The sequence below is a fragment of the Microtus ochrogaster genome, linkage group LG5 (genome assembly GCF_000317375.1).
Source record: "Microtus ochrogaster isolate Prairie Vole_2 linkage group LG5, MicOch1.0, whole genome shotgun sequence".
NCBI lineage: Eukaryota > Metazoa > Chordata > Mammalia > Rodentia > Cricetidae > Microtus > Microtus ochrogaster.
The window spans coordinates 38,876,599-38,889,121 of NC_022031.1; the positions used below are offsets into that span (position 1 = coordinate 38,876,599).

The 12,523-nt window shown below is 50.2% G+C and overlaps 4 protein-coding genes and 1 long non-coding RNA gene across 6 annotated transcripts in view; 2 read left to right on the forward strand and 3 right to left on the reverse strand.

Moving 5' to 3' along the window:
• Npr2 (natriuretic peptide receptor 2) overlaps positions 1–565 on the forward strand; it is a 19,874-nt gene extending 19,309 nt beyond the window's left edge. For both annotated transcript variants that reach the window (XM_005362093.2, XM_026786619.1), the window contains 2 exons: positions 146–237; positions 352–565. In XM_005362093.2, the coding sequence (XP_005362150.1) occupies positions 146–237; positions 352–417 (158 nt within the window). In that variant the 3' untranslated portion in view covers positions 418–565. The remainder of the gene's footprint in view (positions 1–145; positions 238–351) is intronic.
• Positions 566–789: 224 nt separating this feature from the next.
• Spag8 (sperm associated antigen 8) lies at positions 790–3,157 on the reverse strand. Its single transcript, XM_026786604.1, has 7 exons — positions 3,084–3,157; positions 2,078–2,930; positions 1,779–1,953; positions 1,571–1,616; positions 1,373–1,487; positions 1,212–1,274; positions 790–1,107 (listed from the first exon to the last, which is right to left on the reverse strand). The coding sequence occupies exons 1-7, from the start codon at positions 3,155–3,157 to the stop codon at positions 913–915; spliced, it is 1,521 nt and encodes a 506-aa protein (XP_026642405.1). The 3' UTR covers positions 790–912.
• A 527-nt stretch (positions 3,158–3,684) lies between these two features.
• On the reverse strand, positions 3,685–5,851 carry Hint2 (histidine triad nucleotide binding protein 2). The gene is made up of 5 exons (XM_005362094.2): positions 5,740–5,851; positions 4,357–4,497; positions 4,155–4,259; positions 3,980–4,052; positions 3,685–3,868 (listed from the first exon to the last, which is right to left on the reverse strand). Exons 1-5 carry the CDS (start codon positions 5,818–5,820, stop codon positions 3,777–3,779), a joined length of 492 nt encoding a protein of 163 aa, XP_005362151.1. The 5' UTR covers positions 5,821–5,851; the 3' UTR covers positions 3,685–3,776.
• On the forward strand, positions 4,205–10,169 carry LOC113457752. Its single transcript, XR_003378254.1, has 4 exons — positions 4,205–4,275; positions 7,055–7,156; positions 9,400–9,685; positions 9,905–10,169. It is a non-coding gene; the product is annotated as an uncharacterized LOC113457752 (long non-coding RNA).
• Positions 7,868–12,523, reverse strand: part of Fam221b (family with sequence similarity 221 member B) — a 10,082-nt gene continuing 5,426 nt past the window's right edge. Inside the window, exons 4-7 of the mRNA XM_005362095.3 lie at positions 10,003–10,113; positions 9,643–9,840; positions 9,394–9,513; positions 7,868–9,030 (exon numbers count right to left, since the gene is read on the reverse strand). Of these exons, the coding sequence (XP_005362152.1) occupies positions 8,993–9,030; positions 9,394–9,513; positions 9,643–9,840; positions 10,003–10,113 (467 nt within the window). The 3' untranslated portion in view covers positions 7,868–8,992. The remainder of the gene's footprint in view (positions 9,031–9,393; positions 9,514–9,642; positions 9,841–10,002; positions 10,114–12,523) is intronic.

Sequence of the window (12,523 nt, forward strand, 5' to 3'; positions counted from 1 at the left end):
TGCATTGGGAGGGTGGCTGGCTGGGTAAGGTGTGCATTGGGAGGGTGGCTGGCTGGGTAAGGCACTTTCCACCTGTGCCATTTTTTTCTCTTGCCTTTTTCTTTGACTCTTCTTTCTCCTTCCATCCTGGTCCACACCACCCCAGCTCTAAAGATCCATGTCTCCTCCACCACCAAGGATGCCTTGGATGAGCTAGGATGCTTCCAGCTAGAGCTGCGTGGGGATGTGGAGATGAAGGTGACCGCAGGACATGGGGGAATGGATCATGGGAGGGTGGATGTGGGAGAAGAAAGGGAGATTAAAGGCACCAACACAGAAGAATCTCAACTATGCTCATTTCTCTGCCTCCAGGGAAAAGGAAAAATGCGAACGTATTGGCTCTTAGGGGAGCGAAAAGGACCTCCTGGCCTCCTGTAAACCCCAAGCCAGACAATCTCCTGCTGCTGGTACTTTGGACAATGACCACCATCTCTCCATACAACAAAAATAGACATTGTCATATGAGATGGAAAACACACACACATACACACACACAGACAGACAAAAAACAAAAACAGAAAAAAAACAGAATTCTGCCATATATGGAAGTCATAGCCCACTGCAGCTCAGCTTGTACATATACCTGCCCCCTCCCTGGCTTCTTGTAAATATCTGTATCTAGACCAGAATATTTTGTCCAAGTATAAAACAACAAAAACAAATCCTGGTGTCTTTGTCTGGGGTCCAAGCCATCCTAAAGGAAGAATACTGGAGGGGGCACGGTTACTCACAGATTCAATGAGTCAGCAGCTTCAGGAGGAGACTGCTTTATGGGAAACCTTCACCAAGCACAGAGAAGTAACTCCACCCACACATACTGTAGTATAAACAAAAGGAGAATCCGAATTCCCCATCCACTTCCCTCCTCAACCCTTAGGCTGGAGTTGTCCTCGACCCTCCACACCCCTGCCCTTCTCCCTGGCAGGCAAGGGAAGACATTGCACCCATTTGGTGGGGGAAATTCTCAAGTTCGTAAGGCAAAGGATGTCCCAGAGACAAGGGCACTGGTGTTGAGAAGCTGCAGTTCTTCCGGAACGGTGTGTCCAGTGTCCTGATGTTACTGACACCCTGGAGGAGTGTTAGGATGAGGACAGATGCCACCCTTCCCCAAGCCAGAACAGAAGAGCCTCTCTCCCACACCCAGCACCTAGTCACACCCACACACCACATACCGGTAGCTGTGGTGCTCTCTGCTTCCAGAACGTTTCAGGCTGTTCTTGGCGGTAATCATGAGGCTGTGAGGGAAGAGATATTGAGTAACTCCTGGTCTTTGGGGCTCTCTGTCAACCTCTGGGTTTGCTGTTTTCCCAAGTAAGGTGAGTTGGGTTCTCACCTTTATAGGGGCCGGAGGCCCTGTTTGGACCATCTTTGCTGTGTAGTCATGGTGTGTTACTGACTCCGCCTCAAAGAGCTTCCTGGGAGGGTCTTGTTCTGCCTGCACCTCTTTACTAGGTAGCCCTTGGAGAGGTCAAGGCCAGTCCCAGTTTTCCCTTCCACCTTGCCCTCCCTTTCCCCCTTCCCAGGCTCTCACCAGATCTGGTGGTGCAGGAGCATATCCAGCATAGCTTCCCGCTTTCCTGTGGGAGGGCAGAAGAGGAGTCTGGTTAAGAAGCAGCTTCAGAAACAGAGTTGAGAAGGGAAATCTTGGGGTTTGCCCTTAGAGCCGCCAAAGGGTCCACAGTCCTGCCTCTTTTTCTGCCTACTGGACTCTTTCCGGCCCCATCGCTCATGCTTCACACCTCGAAGTGGCTGGCAGTTCTTTCTGGGGGGCTGGTATGAGTCTTTCTGGGTGGTGCTGTCAGGCATGGCTGAGTGAAGTTGCATGCTCAGCAGGCCCTGGTGTCCGTGTCGGAAGAAGTAACTCTCAGAGCCGTCTTGCAATCTTGGAACTTGATCCAACTGGTTGGTGGCTCTCTGTGGACCACATGTCAAATGACCATGAGCCCCCTTCCCCTGCTGGCCCTCATCACAAACTATCGGCTTCTCTAGGAAACTGGGGCCTGTCTTTAGAAAAGGGGAGCAGGCCAAACCGTCATACCTCTTCCTCCCAGTTGTGAAGGAGGCACCGGCCACGCGGCAGTGTTTTACAAAGAAACTCAGATTTCTCTTCAGCCTCTGGGGGTTTCAATGGTCCCCTTACTCCAGGCTCTGAGACTTGCAGAGGTTCCCAGGGTTGTCGGTGTGGTACACAGTAGCAGAACTGATACCATGTGCAATTATTAGGCAACTGAACTGGTGGGAGGCCTCTGACCCCTTGAGGAATGCTGGAGCTGACCTTATGACCAGGTCCAGAGTCAGCAGGGCCAGGTTCAGGCCCAGGGGCAAGAGCTGGTACAGGGGCAGGCCTAGGCTTATAGGTAGGACCAGTGTCCTTGCCAGCATCAGAACTCTGGCCAAGACCAGAGCCTGAGCCAGAGCCAGAGCAAGGACCAGAGCTGTGAACAGAGCTCCTTCCAGGATAAGAAGAAGCAGGAACAGTGCTTGAGCTGGGGGCTGCCCTACAGGGATTCCGAGGAATGTAAGAAACATAGAGGGGCTGGTAGCCAAACGTCCCATGGCCTATCTGATGGGACCCAGATCTGCAGGGAACCTCGAGAAGACTGTCGGAAGAAGGCTCTGTGAGCAAAGAATACTGCCCACGAGGCTCTGCACATAATACAGATGGGGCAGTTTTGGCCGCTAGGGCCGACCTAGGACTGCCACCCGAAGAAGGAATGGGATCGGAAGTGCTCTCCAGTCCTTCGGAGCTGGGCTGTACATCTAAAGATCTGAAAGAAAGAAATACAATCAAGGTTGTTAAAATCGCTGCAAAGTTAGTCCGTTGACCTTCCTTGTTCTCATAGCCGTGGCTCTTACGGCAGCGGAGGAGATTCCTCGGTAGACTCGGTCGTCTCCATTTTCAGAGGCCGGCTTACCGGGTTGCCATAGAGACGGCAAACAACTCTAGGAGACTGCGCACAACTAGAGCTGGGCTGACCCGAGGTGGCCGGGCAAGACAGGAGAAAACAAACTGTTTCCAGGGGCGTAAGTCTTAGACTTGGTGCTTTGCGATCGTCTCAGCTACATTCGGCCTCACCAGGGCTTTTAAAGTTCCACTAGCGTGAACCCTCGCCTCCATGGCCAACTTGATTCCTTGTGACTAAGGTGACTTACAGGGATGCACGGGTGACAAGAACAGGGTGGACATCGGTATGAACTCTTGTTTGCTTGGTTCATGGTTCATTCCCTAATGAACCAAGAGAGAGAGTGAAGTTCTTTTTTTTTTTTTTTAAATCTTATTTAACTATTTAAGGATGCAGTTCAGTGGTAGGAGTGCTTGTTGTCCAGTATACCGGAGGTCCTGGGCTCCATCCTCAGCACAAAGATATGGAGATAACAGGGAAATTGAAGGAATTACGGGACAATAGGCAGGTCTCTGTCTCGTCGTCCAGGCAAATTTCTACTGCTATTTATTTTTTCTAGGGATTTGACCTAGAATGAACCACTAGAAACTTAGCAGAGCTGCACTATGTACTCCTTTAGCCACTGCCTGAGCCATAGGCTTTTTTTATCCTGACCCTGGTCAAGAGAGATCACAGCCCCGAATCAATTTTCTTTCACCTTTGTGGTACAAATCCGTTACACAGTTAAGACAGGAATGCAAAATCAAGGGAGAATGGTTTATTAATGTCACAGGAATTCTTTCCCGTTTCTCCACCCAAGCATCCAGGTCTGTGGTCCTGGGTCAGCTGGCAGGTTTAGCCAGGCGGCCACTGCAGCTGTCGGCCTCCGAGGACGTGAATGTGGAGGTGATACACGGACTGCGCGCCCAGCTTCCCATCGTTGACCACTGGAATGAGTTTGCCGCCAGGGATGGGGTCACGGGAGACGTCAAGGACTAAAGATCACCTTGAGAAATGGGGATTCGAGGGGAGAAGGCCAAAGGACAAAAACCACTCACCAAGTCGATATCCATCTTTCAGACCCTCTGCCTTTGCCATCTTCTTGGCCACAAGGAGTAAATGTCCTAGAAGCTATAGGGAGACGGACAGGGGTGGCTCCCTTCACAGGAGTCAAACCTCTAGCTTAATCCAGGGCTTCCCCCCCAGACAGGCCCCTGGCCCTGTTCTCCCCACCTGCTGGTCTTCTTCTTCAGCCTGGCTAATTCGAGGAATGGGCTTCTTAGGAATGACCAGGAAATGCACAGGAGCCTGAGGGGCCACGTCACGGAACACCAGACACTGGAAGCAGTGACAGGTGAGAGATCACTGTTACTTCATTAGACCCAAGGGCATCTGTGAAACTCTCAAGAGGGCTGGGTTCTGTGGGGACCTTCACCTGCTGATCTTCATATAGAATGTCAGCTGGGAGGCTTCGGTCCAAAATCCGGGAGAAGATGGTTGGCGCTGCTCCTCCAGGAGCTGCTTTCTGGGCCTTGGCCACTTCACCCCCATCAGTCACACCTGCATTTCCCCGAACCTGAAGGTGGGTGGGGGGAACCCAAGGGAGAGAGCCAGCAGTAATTTTCCCATGCACTTAGTTGGGGCTGAAAGGGGCTGGGCTCCAAGAGTGTTTCTAACTTCATTCTTCTAAGAACCTATTAGTGGTTCCACTTGAGGGCCAGTCCCTGGATTTCAGAGCCTGAGCAGCAAAGGCTGGGCCAGATCAGATGATGGTGGGTCCGCTTACAGAACACGCAGTAATTGCTATGTAGGATGTAGGAGTGCCATTGATTCCTGCAAATGTGCCTAAAGACATCCAGCACTGTACAGGTAAAAGGATCCAGCAATCTGTCATGCCAGACCTTGTGATGGGGAGGCAGGAGGCTCGGGAACTCCTCATTCTTAGCTACATTTAGGATACTGTCCCCATAAGCAAACAACATTGAGGTCTCAGTTCCTATGCTACCACTGAATACATCAGATAAATCCTTGAGAGCTTCAGGAATGGTTGAATCCTGCCCTAAAGAGAGCCTCAAGCTCTTTACCTTGTTTCCACTTATTTCTACTGTGCGTTTTCTGATCTTTAAGCCTTGCTTCTTGATTTATGTTTTAAGTGTATTTGTCCTATCTGACATTGGCTGATCTTTCATTTGGGTGTCACATTTGATTCTTATTGTGCAGCTGTTGTTGCTATGCAGGCCAGGGGGTAGCCCTGCCTCCTCAGGGTCCTAAATGCTGGGATTGCCGTCATGTGCCACCATGTTCCGCTTCTTTCACCGGATTTTAATTCCAGTAATTTGAATCAGCGGAGTCATGTAAGAGTTCAGCTACTTGATCTCGGGTCTGTCAGAGGGGATAGGAGGCAGGGCGATCCCAGTTTCTCACCGGTTCGGAGAAGGCCGGTATCAGTGCGTTACACTGAAGCGAAACTGTGGGATATACTGAATCACTGTTGGAAAGTGTGGAAGATCAAAGAGCATTGCTGACGCGCATTGTAGGGCTAGAGATCCGAAGGAGAGCTCACTTCCTGGAGTAGGCACAACAGAGGCAGGCCGAAGCACGCTCCGGGCCAACACCACCAGCTCGGTCCCAACCGGGAAGCCCCGGCTGTTCGGGGAAGCGGTCGCTGCTAGACCGCTTCTCTCGCGGACTCGACCGCAGAGTCCCTGAAATTGACCCTTGGGAGAGTCAGTAACTCCGCAATGATGCGCGACGCGCGTGCTGGTCCCGGAACACGCCAGTGCCTGCGAGCCCCCAGATCCCTCTGATTGCTTCTCACCTGCGCCCCCCGGGACCCCGCGGCAGCCAGGGCTCTGCGCGCGGTACGGAAACCCCCTGCCAGCAGCACGGCAGCAGCCATCTTCCCGGAGCCTGCGGCCTTGCGGGTGCAGCCCATTGGCCGCGTCCGCTTGGGGGCGGGTCCCGCCGTGCAGCTCATTGGCTGCCCCTGCTAAAGCAAGGGCCAATTTTTGTTTAGTGGCATGAAAATTCTTTTTCGATTGGATCCCTGCTTAGTTTCGCTCTGAGATACATTCCCACTCCATTGGAAGAACTAAATATGGGGGTGGGATTTTTTTGCTAATGGGCTCAGGTTCACCACCTTGGCCAAGCTTTGGTTGAGGCTCCTGAGTGGGTGGGGCTTGCCCGCTTTTGGCCTGTCCTTTTTAGCTCTGGCCCCCACTGGCGGGGGATGGAGGGCGGGACCTCGCCACCTGCCGTACAAAAGGCTAAATGTAGTGCAGCCCCTTCTCCGCATTGGCCAGGATGGCGGGGTTCTGAGGACATTCAGAGCTTATTGGCTCCAGAAGTCACATGGGCGGAGCTAAAAGTGAATTGGGGACCAAGTTTTTTTAATCTGTAAGGATGGGTTTTAATCTGTAGAATAGGTACCTAACCTTTTCTATCCATTTCAGTCCTTTGACCACTTCAAAGATTTAAAACATATTTAAGATTTTTTTTTAAATTTCGGTCAATTTTATGTTCTTGCTCGCACATCAATATTATGCAGTCAGTTTTCAGGGCATTTTTTTCTCCCTTAAACAGGTGAGAGTAGGCGCATCCTAGGAATGCTGTACTATGTATTACAGTTTTTTTTTTTACTTCATAAGTGGCGTGTGATGCCGTTAACTAGGTTTTCTTTGTATATACACATTCTTTAAAACTGTCTATGTTTCTGCCTGTGAGGTGTGAGCATGTCGAGTGCAGGTGTCCATAGGTGCTGAGGAGGCACAGACTGGCCTGGAGCTGGAATTCCTTGCTTTTGGGAACCACTTGATGTGGGTGCTGGTAGCTGAGTCCCAGTGCTCCCCAAGAGCTACGGTATGTGCCTTTAGCTGCTTAGCCATCTCTTCAGCACCTAAAGATGTATGTGTATGTGTGTGGGTATATGTGCAAGTCCGCGCGGGTGCCTGCAAAGGCCTCCAAGAGGATGTTAGTTAGATTCCATAGAGCTGGAGTTACATACAGGTGGTTGTGAGCCACCAGATGTGAATCAAGTTTTCGTACTATAAGAGCAGAAAACTCTCCTAAGCACTGAACCATCTCTTCATTTCCTTATATTTTGAAAGAAGAAATACGGTATTTCCACTTGACAGGCAGAGGCAGAAGGATCACTCGGGAGTTCCAGGACAGCCTGGTCTACATAGCAAGACTCAATCTCAAAATACATCAGTATCCCCTCAAATACTCACCACCCGGTAAGTTCTGGTTTGGCACAATAGTGTAAGTTACCCTTATATATTTAGAGGCTGTTTTGTTTTTAACATGTGGCCTGGTATATAAATGTTCAATAATTATTAAATATGTGGTGTTTCACTGTTCTACTTTTTTATATATAGTAATGAATTGCACATTTATTATTCTTATATTTTTCAAATTAGTATAGTTTATATACTTTGCAATGAATTCATACTGTGTCTCCAATGACCTGATCACATTAATTCTTCTATTAATTGAATATTTTTATACAATTATCACAGCACATACAACCAGTGTTGAGAAGCTTCTGGAATTAGCACTCTCTTTTACACAGTTATATTATTAGAAAGCCCTTTCTTCTTCCCAGGGTTGATATGGGATCCTATGATTTTGCCCTGGGGTCCTAGCAGACCATCCTTTCTTTTGCAAAGACAGATGGCCTTTCTAAATATCAGGAAATGCAATATCACCTTGCCCCAAGGCCTAGATGTGAGACTTGAAAACTGCACCAGAGAAGGGCAAGGGGTAAGAGGAGCTGGGATGAGAAGAGGATGGGATTCTAGGGAGCACTAAGTTTTGCAGCTGGATCTTCCTTTGGGTTTCACAGAGTACAGGCAACACCAGTTATTCCTGTCTTACAGATCTGGCCACCGAGGCCCAAAGAGTGAACCAAGCATCACAAAGCCCAGCAGTGTCAAACTGTCGTAGGGCCATAAGATCGCCTAGGGAGTTCTGCCACTCCCTGGCAGTCACAATTTGGCGCTGGCTTATTCCTCCTTATTCCACACACTTGCCGTCACCTGCAGCTGCTCTCTGAAAGTTGCGAGCTTTGTCGACCCCGCCCACCATCTCCTTGTTGCACTCGAGAGCTCTTATTCCTTTGAAAGCAGCTGTTGCCTGGCATCACGTCCCCCGTCTGTAACATCCCTTCACTTCAGGCCTGTTCTCTGCCTGCTTCTCACTATCCATCAGCACCCATTAGTCTAAATAGTTTAGCCTCTTCTCCAACCAGAGTCTCACTTCTAGCCACACTAAATCCTAGACCATGCACTTGCCATGATCTCTGACTCCCCCATCAGCCTTCCCCAGAGCTCACCTTTCTCTTCCAATCCCTACTGCCCACTAATCCCTTGCTTGCTTCACAGAGAATACAGATGTCTCCAGAGGGGAGCTTTAGGAGGCCCTACTCCCTGCAGCTCATATTCTCTTCTTTGTCTTAAGAATGAAATTTCTCTGCATCAGAGCAAATACCTTCACCTCTGCCTTGACCGCATGCTCTCTTTTCTCCATGTCTGAGATCTTGTCCCACACCAAGCATCTCTCCTCCCTTTTGCATCCTTCAAGATCTTTTTGCATGTGGGCCTCTTCCCCCTTTCCTTCTTAAAAAGTTGCTTCCTTGATCTACAGCCTGGGTTTTGTCTGATTTCTTTATTCTACTTCTTACCCAAGCTCCTTGAATAGACACCTTCAAATTAATATTTAGCGTTTACCTCCACCATGCCAGTGTGAAACCACACTGTCCAAAGCCTCCAAAGACTTACTAATTGCAATGTCTTTGCCTTATGGAGCCCCAGCTACCCCTGAAATCACTGGCTATTCTACTCTTCAAACACTCTCCCTCCTTGGCTTTCTTGAAGCTCTTCTCCTAGTGAGGGCCAGCGGCTTGAATGTGGCCATGATAGAGGAAGAAGGCTGGAGCCAGCCTTCTTTCCGCTTGATGCTGTCTCTGGCCTGCAGTTAGAGCTGACTCTAAACTGAGCCTTGACGCTACCTGTCCCATATAGAGCCAGGTCAGAGTCTATTGGCTTCCATTTTATTGTTGATCTTGGCCAGGCTCAGAAAGGCCTGTGCCAGTTGTTGACAGTGTCTGCCCCTGCAGGAGGGAAGAGCAGAGGTGAAAGAATCAGGTATGGGGGTCAGATTTAGGGTCAGGCTGGAGGCTACTTGGGCCAGGGAGTTCAAGGGATCTAGGGTGGGAACTGGGATGGCCAGAGACCCCCTGCGTCTGGAGGGCCTCAAGGTCAGAGGTGGTGAGGATGACATCTCGGAGGGCAGGCATCTCTGCAAAAGGCACATAGTCTGCTCCTGGGGATGGAAAGCAGTGTAGGCATGGGATGTGGGGTGGGCTGAGGATGGAAGGCCTGGAGAGGATGGGGGGAAGGGTGAGCATGCCTTTCTGCCTGCCCTTCTGATTATAGATGCTGACAAGGTCCCCTGCCCCGTATTGTTCCCTCACCATAAGGTCTCCCTCCTCTTCGCCTGGTCTCCTCAGTCTCAAAGAAAGTCTCATGTTCCTCCCAGCGCCGGTCACAGGCCGCACAGAGGAAATTTGACTCAAAACTGTTGCAGCCACAGCCTAAGGCAAAAGCACACCAAGAAGAATATAAGAAATTAATGGCATCCCCACGAGCTGACACATTCTTGCCTCGTCTTCATCCTGCATCTGCTTCTCCCCACCCAAACACCCCTTGGCACTAGAAGTTACCTCGGTGCCTGCAGGGATGCGCTCCGGTGGCTGCATGTTCTTCGTGAGTATGCTTACAGCGACACTGGGCTCTCCATGCTTTGGGGTCGAAGGTGGCCCGTCTCTTAAGCCAGAACTCACCCACCTCCTCCGGGCGTGACGGGATGAAACAAAACATGAGGCACCTGCACTGGCTCACGCGGCAGGGCACCGACAGATCTGGGAGAATGGGGAAGGCGAGGCATCAGACCAGCACCTGGAAGGACCTGTTCCCCCTCTGCAGATCCTCCCTGGTCCGCGTTCATCTCTGTCTCTCCCTCTGAGAGACAAAGGCTACCGTAACCCCTCCATCCTTGACAAGTCTGGCAACTTCTTTCCTACCTGAGATGATCTGGTGTTCTTTCAACAAATGTCCACAAAAGCACCTGGACTGGTCTCCAATCCGGAAACAGTCCCATAGGTAATGAGGGCAGCGCCAGCCAATGTAAAGACCTACATATGGAGGGATTAACAGGGAAGAGTGAAAAAGAAAAAAAACATCCTACACTCCCTACAAGTGTTCTGATGGGCTCCCTGGAGTGGGGGTGGGCCACTCACCACCACACCTTATACCTGTTTCTACTAGGGAGCCCTCCCTCTGGCCCTTAGACTTTTTTCATTAAAGTTTTATTATCTATCCCAAAGTTTCGTCAGTTCCCTTCCTATCCCAGGATGGGCCCCATGTTTGTCAGCCTAACCGAGATAACCAAAGGCAGTCTCCAGTTTCAGAGCAGGCGGGTTACAGATGACATTCTCTGAAGATGAACTAGAGCCTCTGGTGATTGTTAAAGCTGTCTTACCTCCCCTCTCCATGCGAGTCCAACCTTTCTGAAGTGTTTACGGCGAGCAAGAGAGAAGCTAGCTGATCAGGTGGACAGCGGGTGATGGGGATTGGGTCCTGAAGAGAGTTACTAGTGAAGGACCCGGGAGAAATGTGGAAGTTGGACAGATCTGGTGCCCAGACGTAGGAGGAAGCCAGCGCTTTTACTCTCCGGGCTGTCGCCTCTGCCATCCCTTCTGTGTCCTGGTGTTATGTAACTAACGCCCTCTATGATCCTGAGACGGGTGCCTGGTGGCTCTCCAGGGATCAGGGGGAAGGAGCAGGCCAGAAGTCACGGCTGGAAGACCAAAGGATCTAAGCTGTGAGGGCTGGAAGGCAGATATGGGAAGGAGAGTGAGGCTAGTACCCTCGGAGCCTGGGTTTAGCAGTGGGGTCTGGAAGAATCCTGCTTCACGGAAAGTCCTATCGCAAGTCAAGGCAGGGCTAGGCAGAGGTGACGGGAGAACTGGCAGCATCTCCTGCTCATCCTCTCATCCCTCACGAGAGCAGAGAGTATTCCAGTTTTGGTTCAGAACCTTGCTTGCGTTCTCGTGGGGGGAGGGGGGACTGCAGCTGTGGGACCCTGATGCCTGGCAGCGGTCTCAACCTCTATCCAACATAGAGATATGTCACCTCTTCTTTTTTTTTTTTTAATATTTATTTATTTATTATTTATACAGTATTCTGTCTGCTTGTATGCCTGCAGGCCAGAAGAGGGCACCAGACCTCATTACAGATGGATGTGAGCCACCATGTGGTTGCTGGGAATTGAACTCAGGGCCTTTGGAAGAGCAGGCAATGCTCTTAACCACTGAGCCATCTCTCCAGCCCTGTCACCTCTTCTAAAAGTTATCCCTGGCTTCCCCACAAGAGAAGTGGCTGTATTTTCATCTATATCTCTAATCCTGCCATGAAAGAGATGTCAGAAAAGACAGACTGCCTGATTGAAAGCGAACATGTTCCTTTAGTGCCATAATCCGCAGGTCTGTCCTCAGGCCAGGTGTTCTTATCTTACCCATAGTTCCTAGGGTCTTAAAACCTGTTCAGGTGTGGCTTGTGGCTTGGCTGCTTCTGGTGCCAGGATCCTGCTGTACCCGGAATGTACAGGGAGAAGCAAAGTCACAATGAATGGGTGGGAGCCAGGACTCCACTAGAGGAATTCTGAACATTACAAAAGCCGAACACAGTGGCTGAGCAGGTGATGTGCAGACGTGAACCTGGGTCTGCCTGAAGACCAACGCTTGACCAGTTTAAGCATGGATGTGCGAATCAGTGTCTAGCTTTGAATGAAGAGTTTGAATACCTCAGATTCTATTATTATTCTATTCTATTCTATTATTCTATTCTATTCTATGCCCTTAAAGTAGGGAAACTGCACCTGGCTCTGGGCTCCATTCTCTGATTTCAAACTCCCTTCTTGTTAGAAGTGGACTAATCAGGCAGAGGAGGCATTACCTTGGGTCCCATTCTGACTCAGTACAGCTGCATGGCCATGCTTGTATATCAACTCTTGATTTCTAGAAGGTTTCCACACTACATAAGTTGTCTTTACATGAGGGATACCTCTGCATCCTTGACCTCTCCTAGGCTGGATCACAGGGCCGTCTGTTGATGACATTCTCACCAGCATGTTCCACTCGACACCCAGTGTTCGTTCACCTTAAAACCTCTCAACCTTAGTCCTCCGCTCACCAGGTTTCTGTGCGCCCCACATCTGTTCTCACTTCATTCAGACAAGCCAAAAACTTGTAATCCTCCTGCCTCAGCCTTCCAAGGGCTGAGATCAGAGTTGTGCTTGACTCTCTCCTTACCCTCTCACAGACAATAGCTCCAGCAGTCTTTCCTTCCCATGCCTACGTCTAGCTCCCCAGCTGGGGGCCTCTCTCCTCTGTCTCTGTGGGGACTCGTGCACACTGGTTGAGGGATCTTTGCTATTTACTTTTTTCTTTTTTTTTTAAATTTATTTATTTATTAAAGATTTCCATCTCTTCCCCGCCACCGCCTCCCATTTCCCTCCCCCTCCCCCAATCAAGTCCCCCTCCC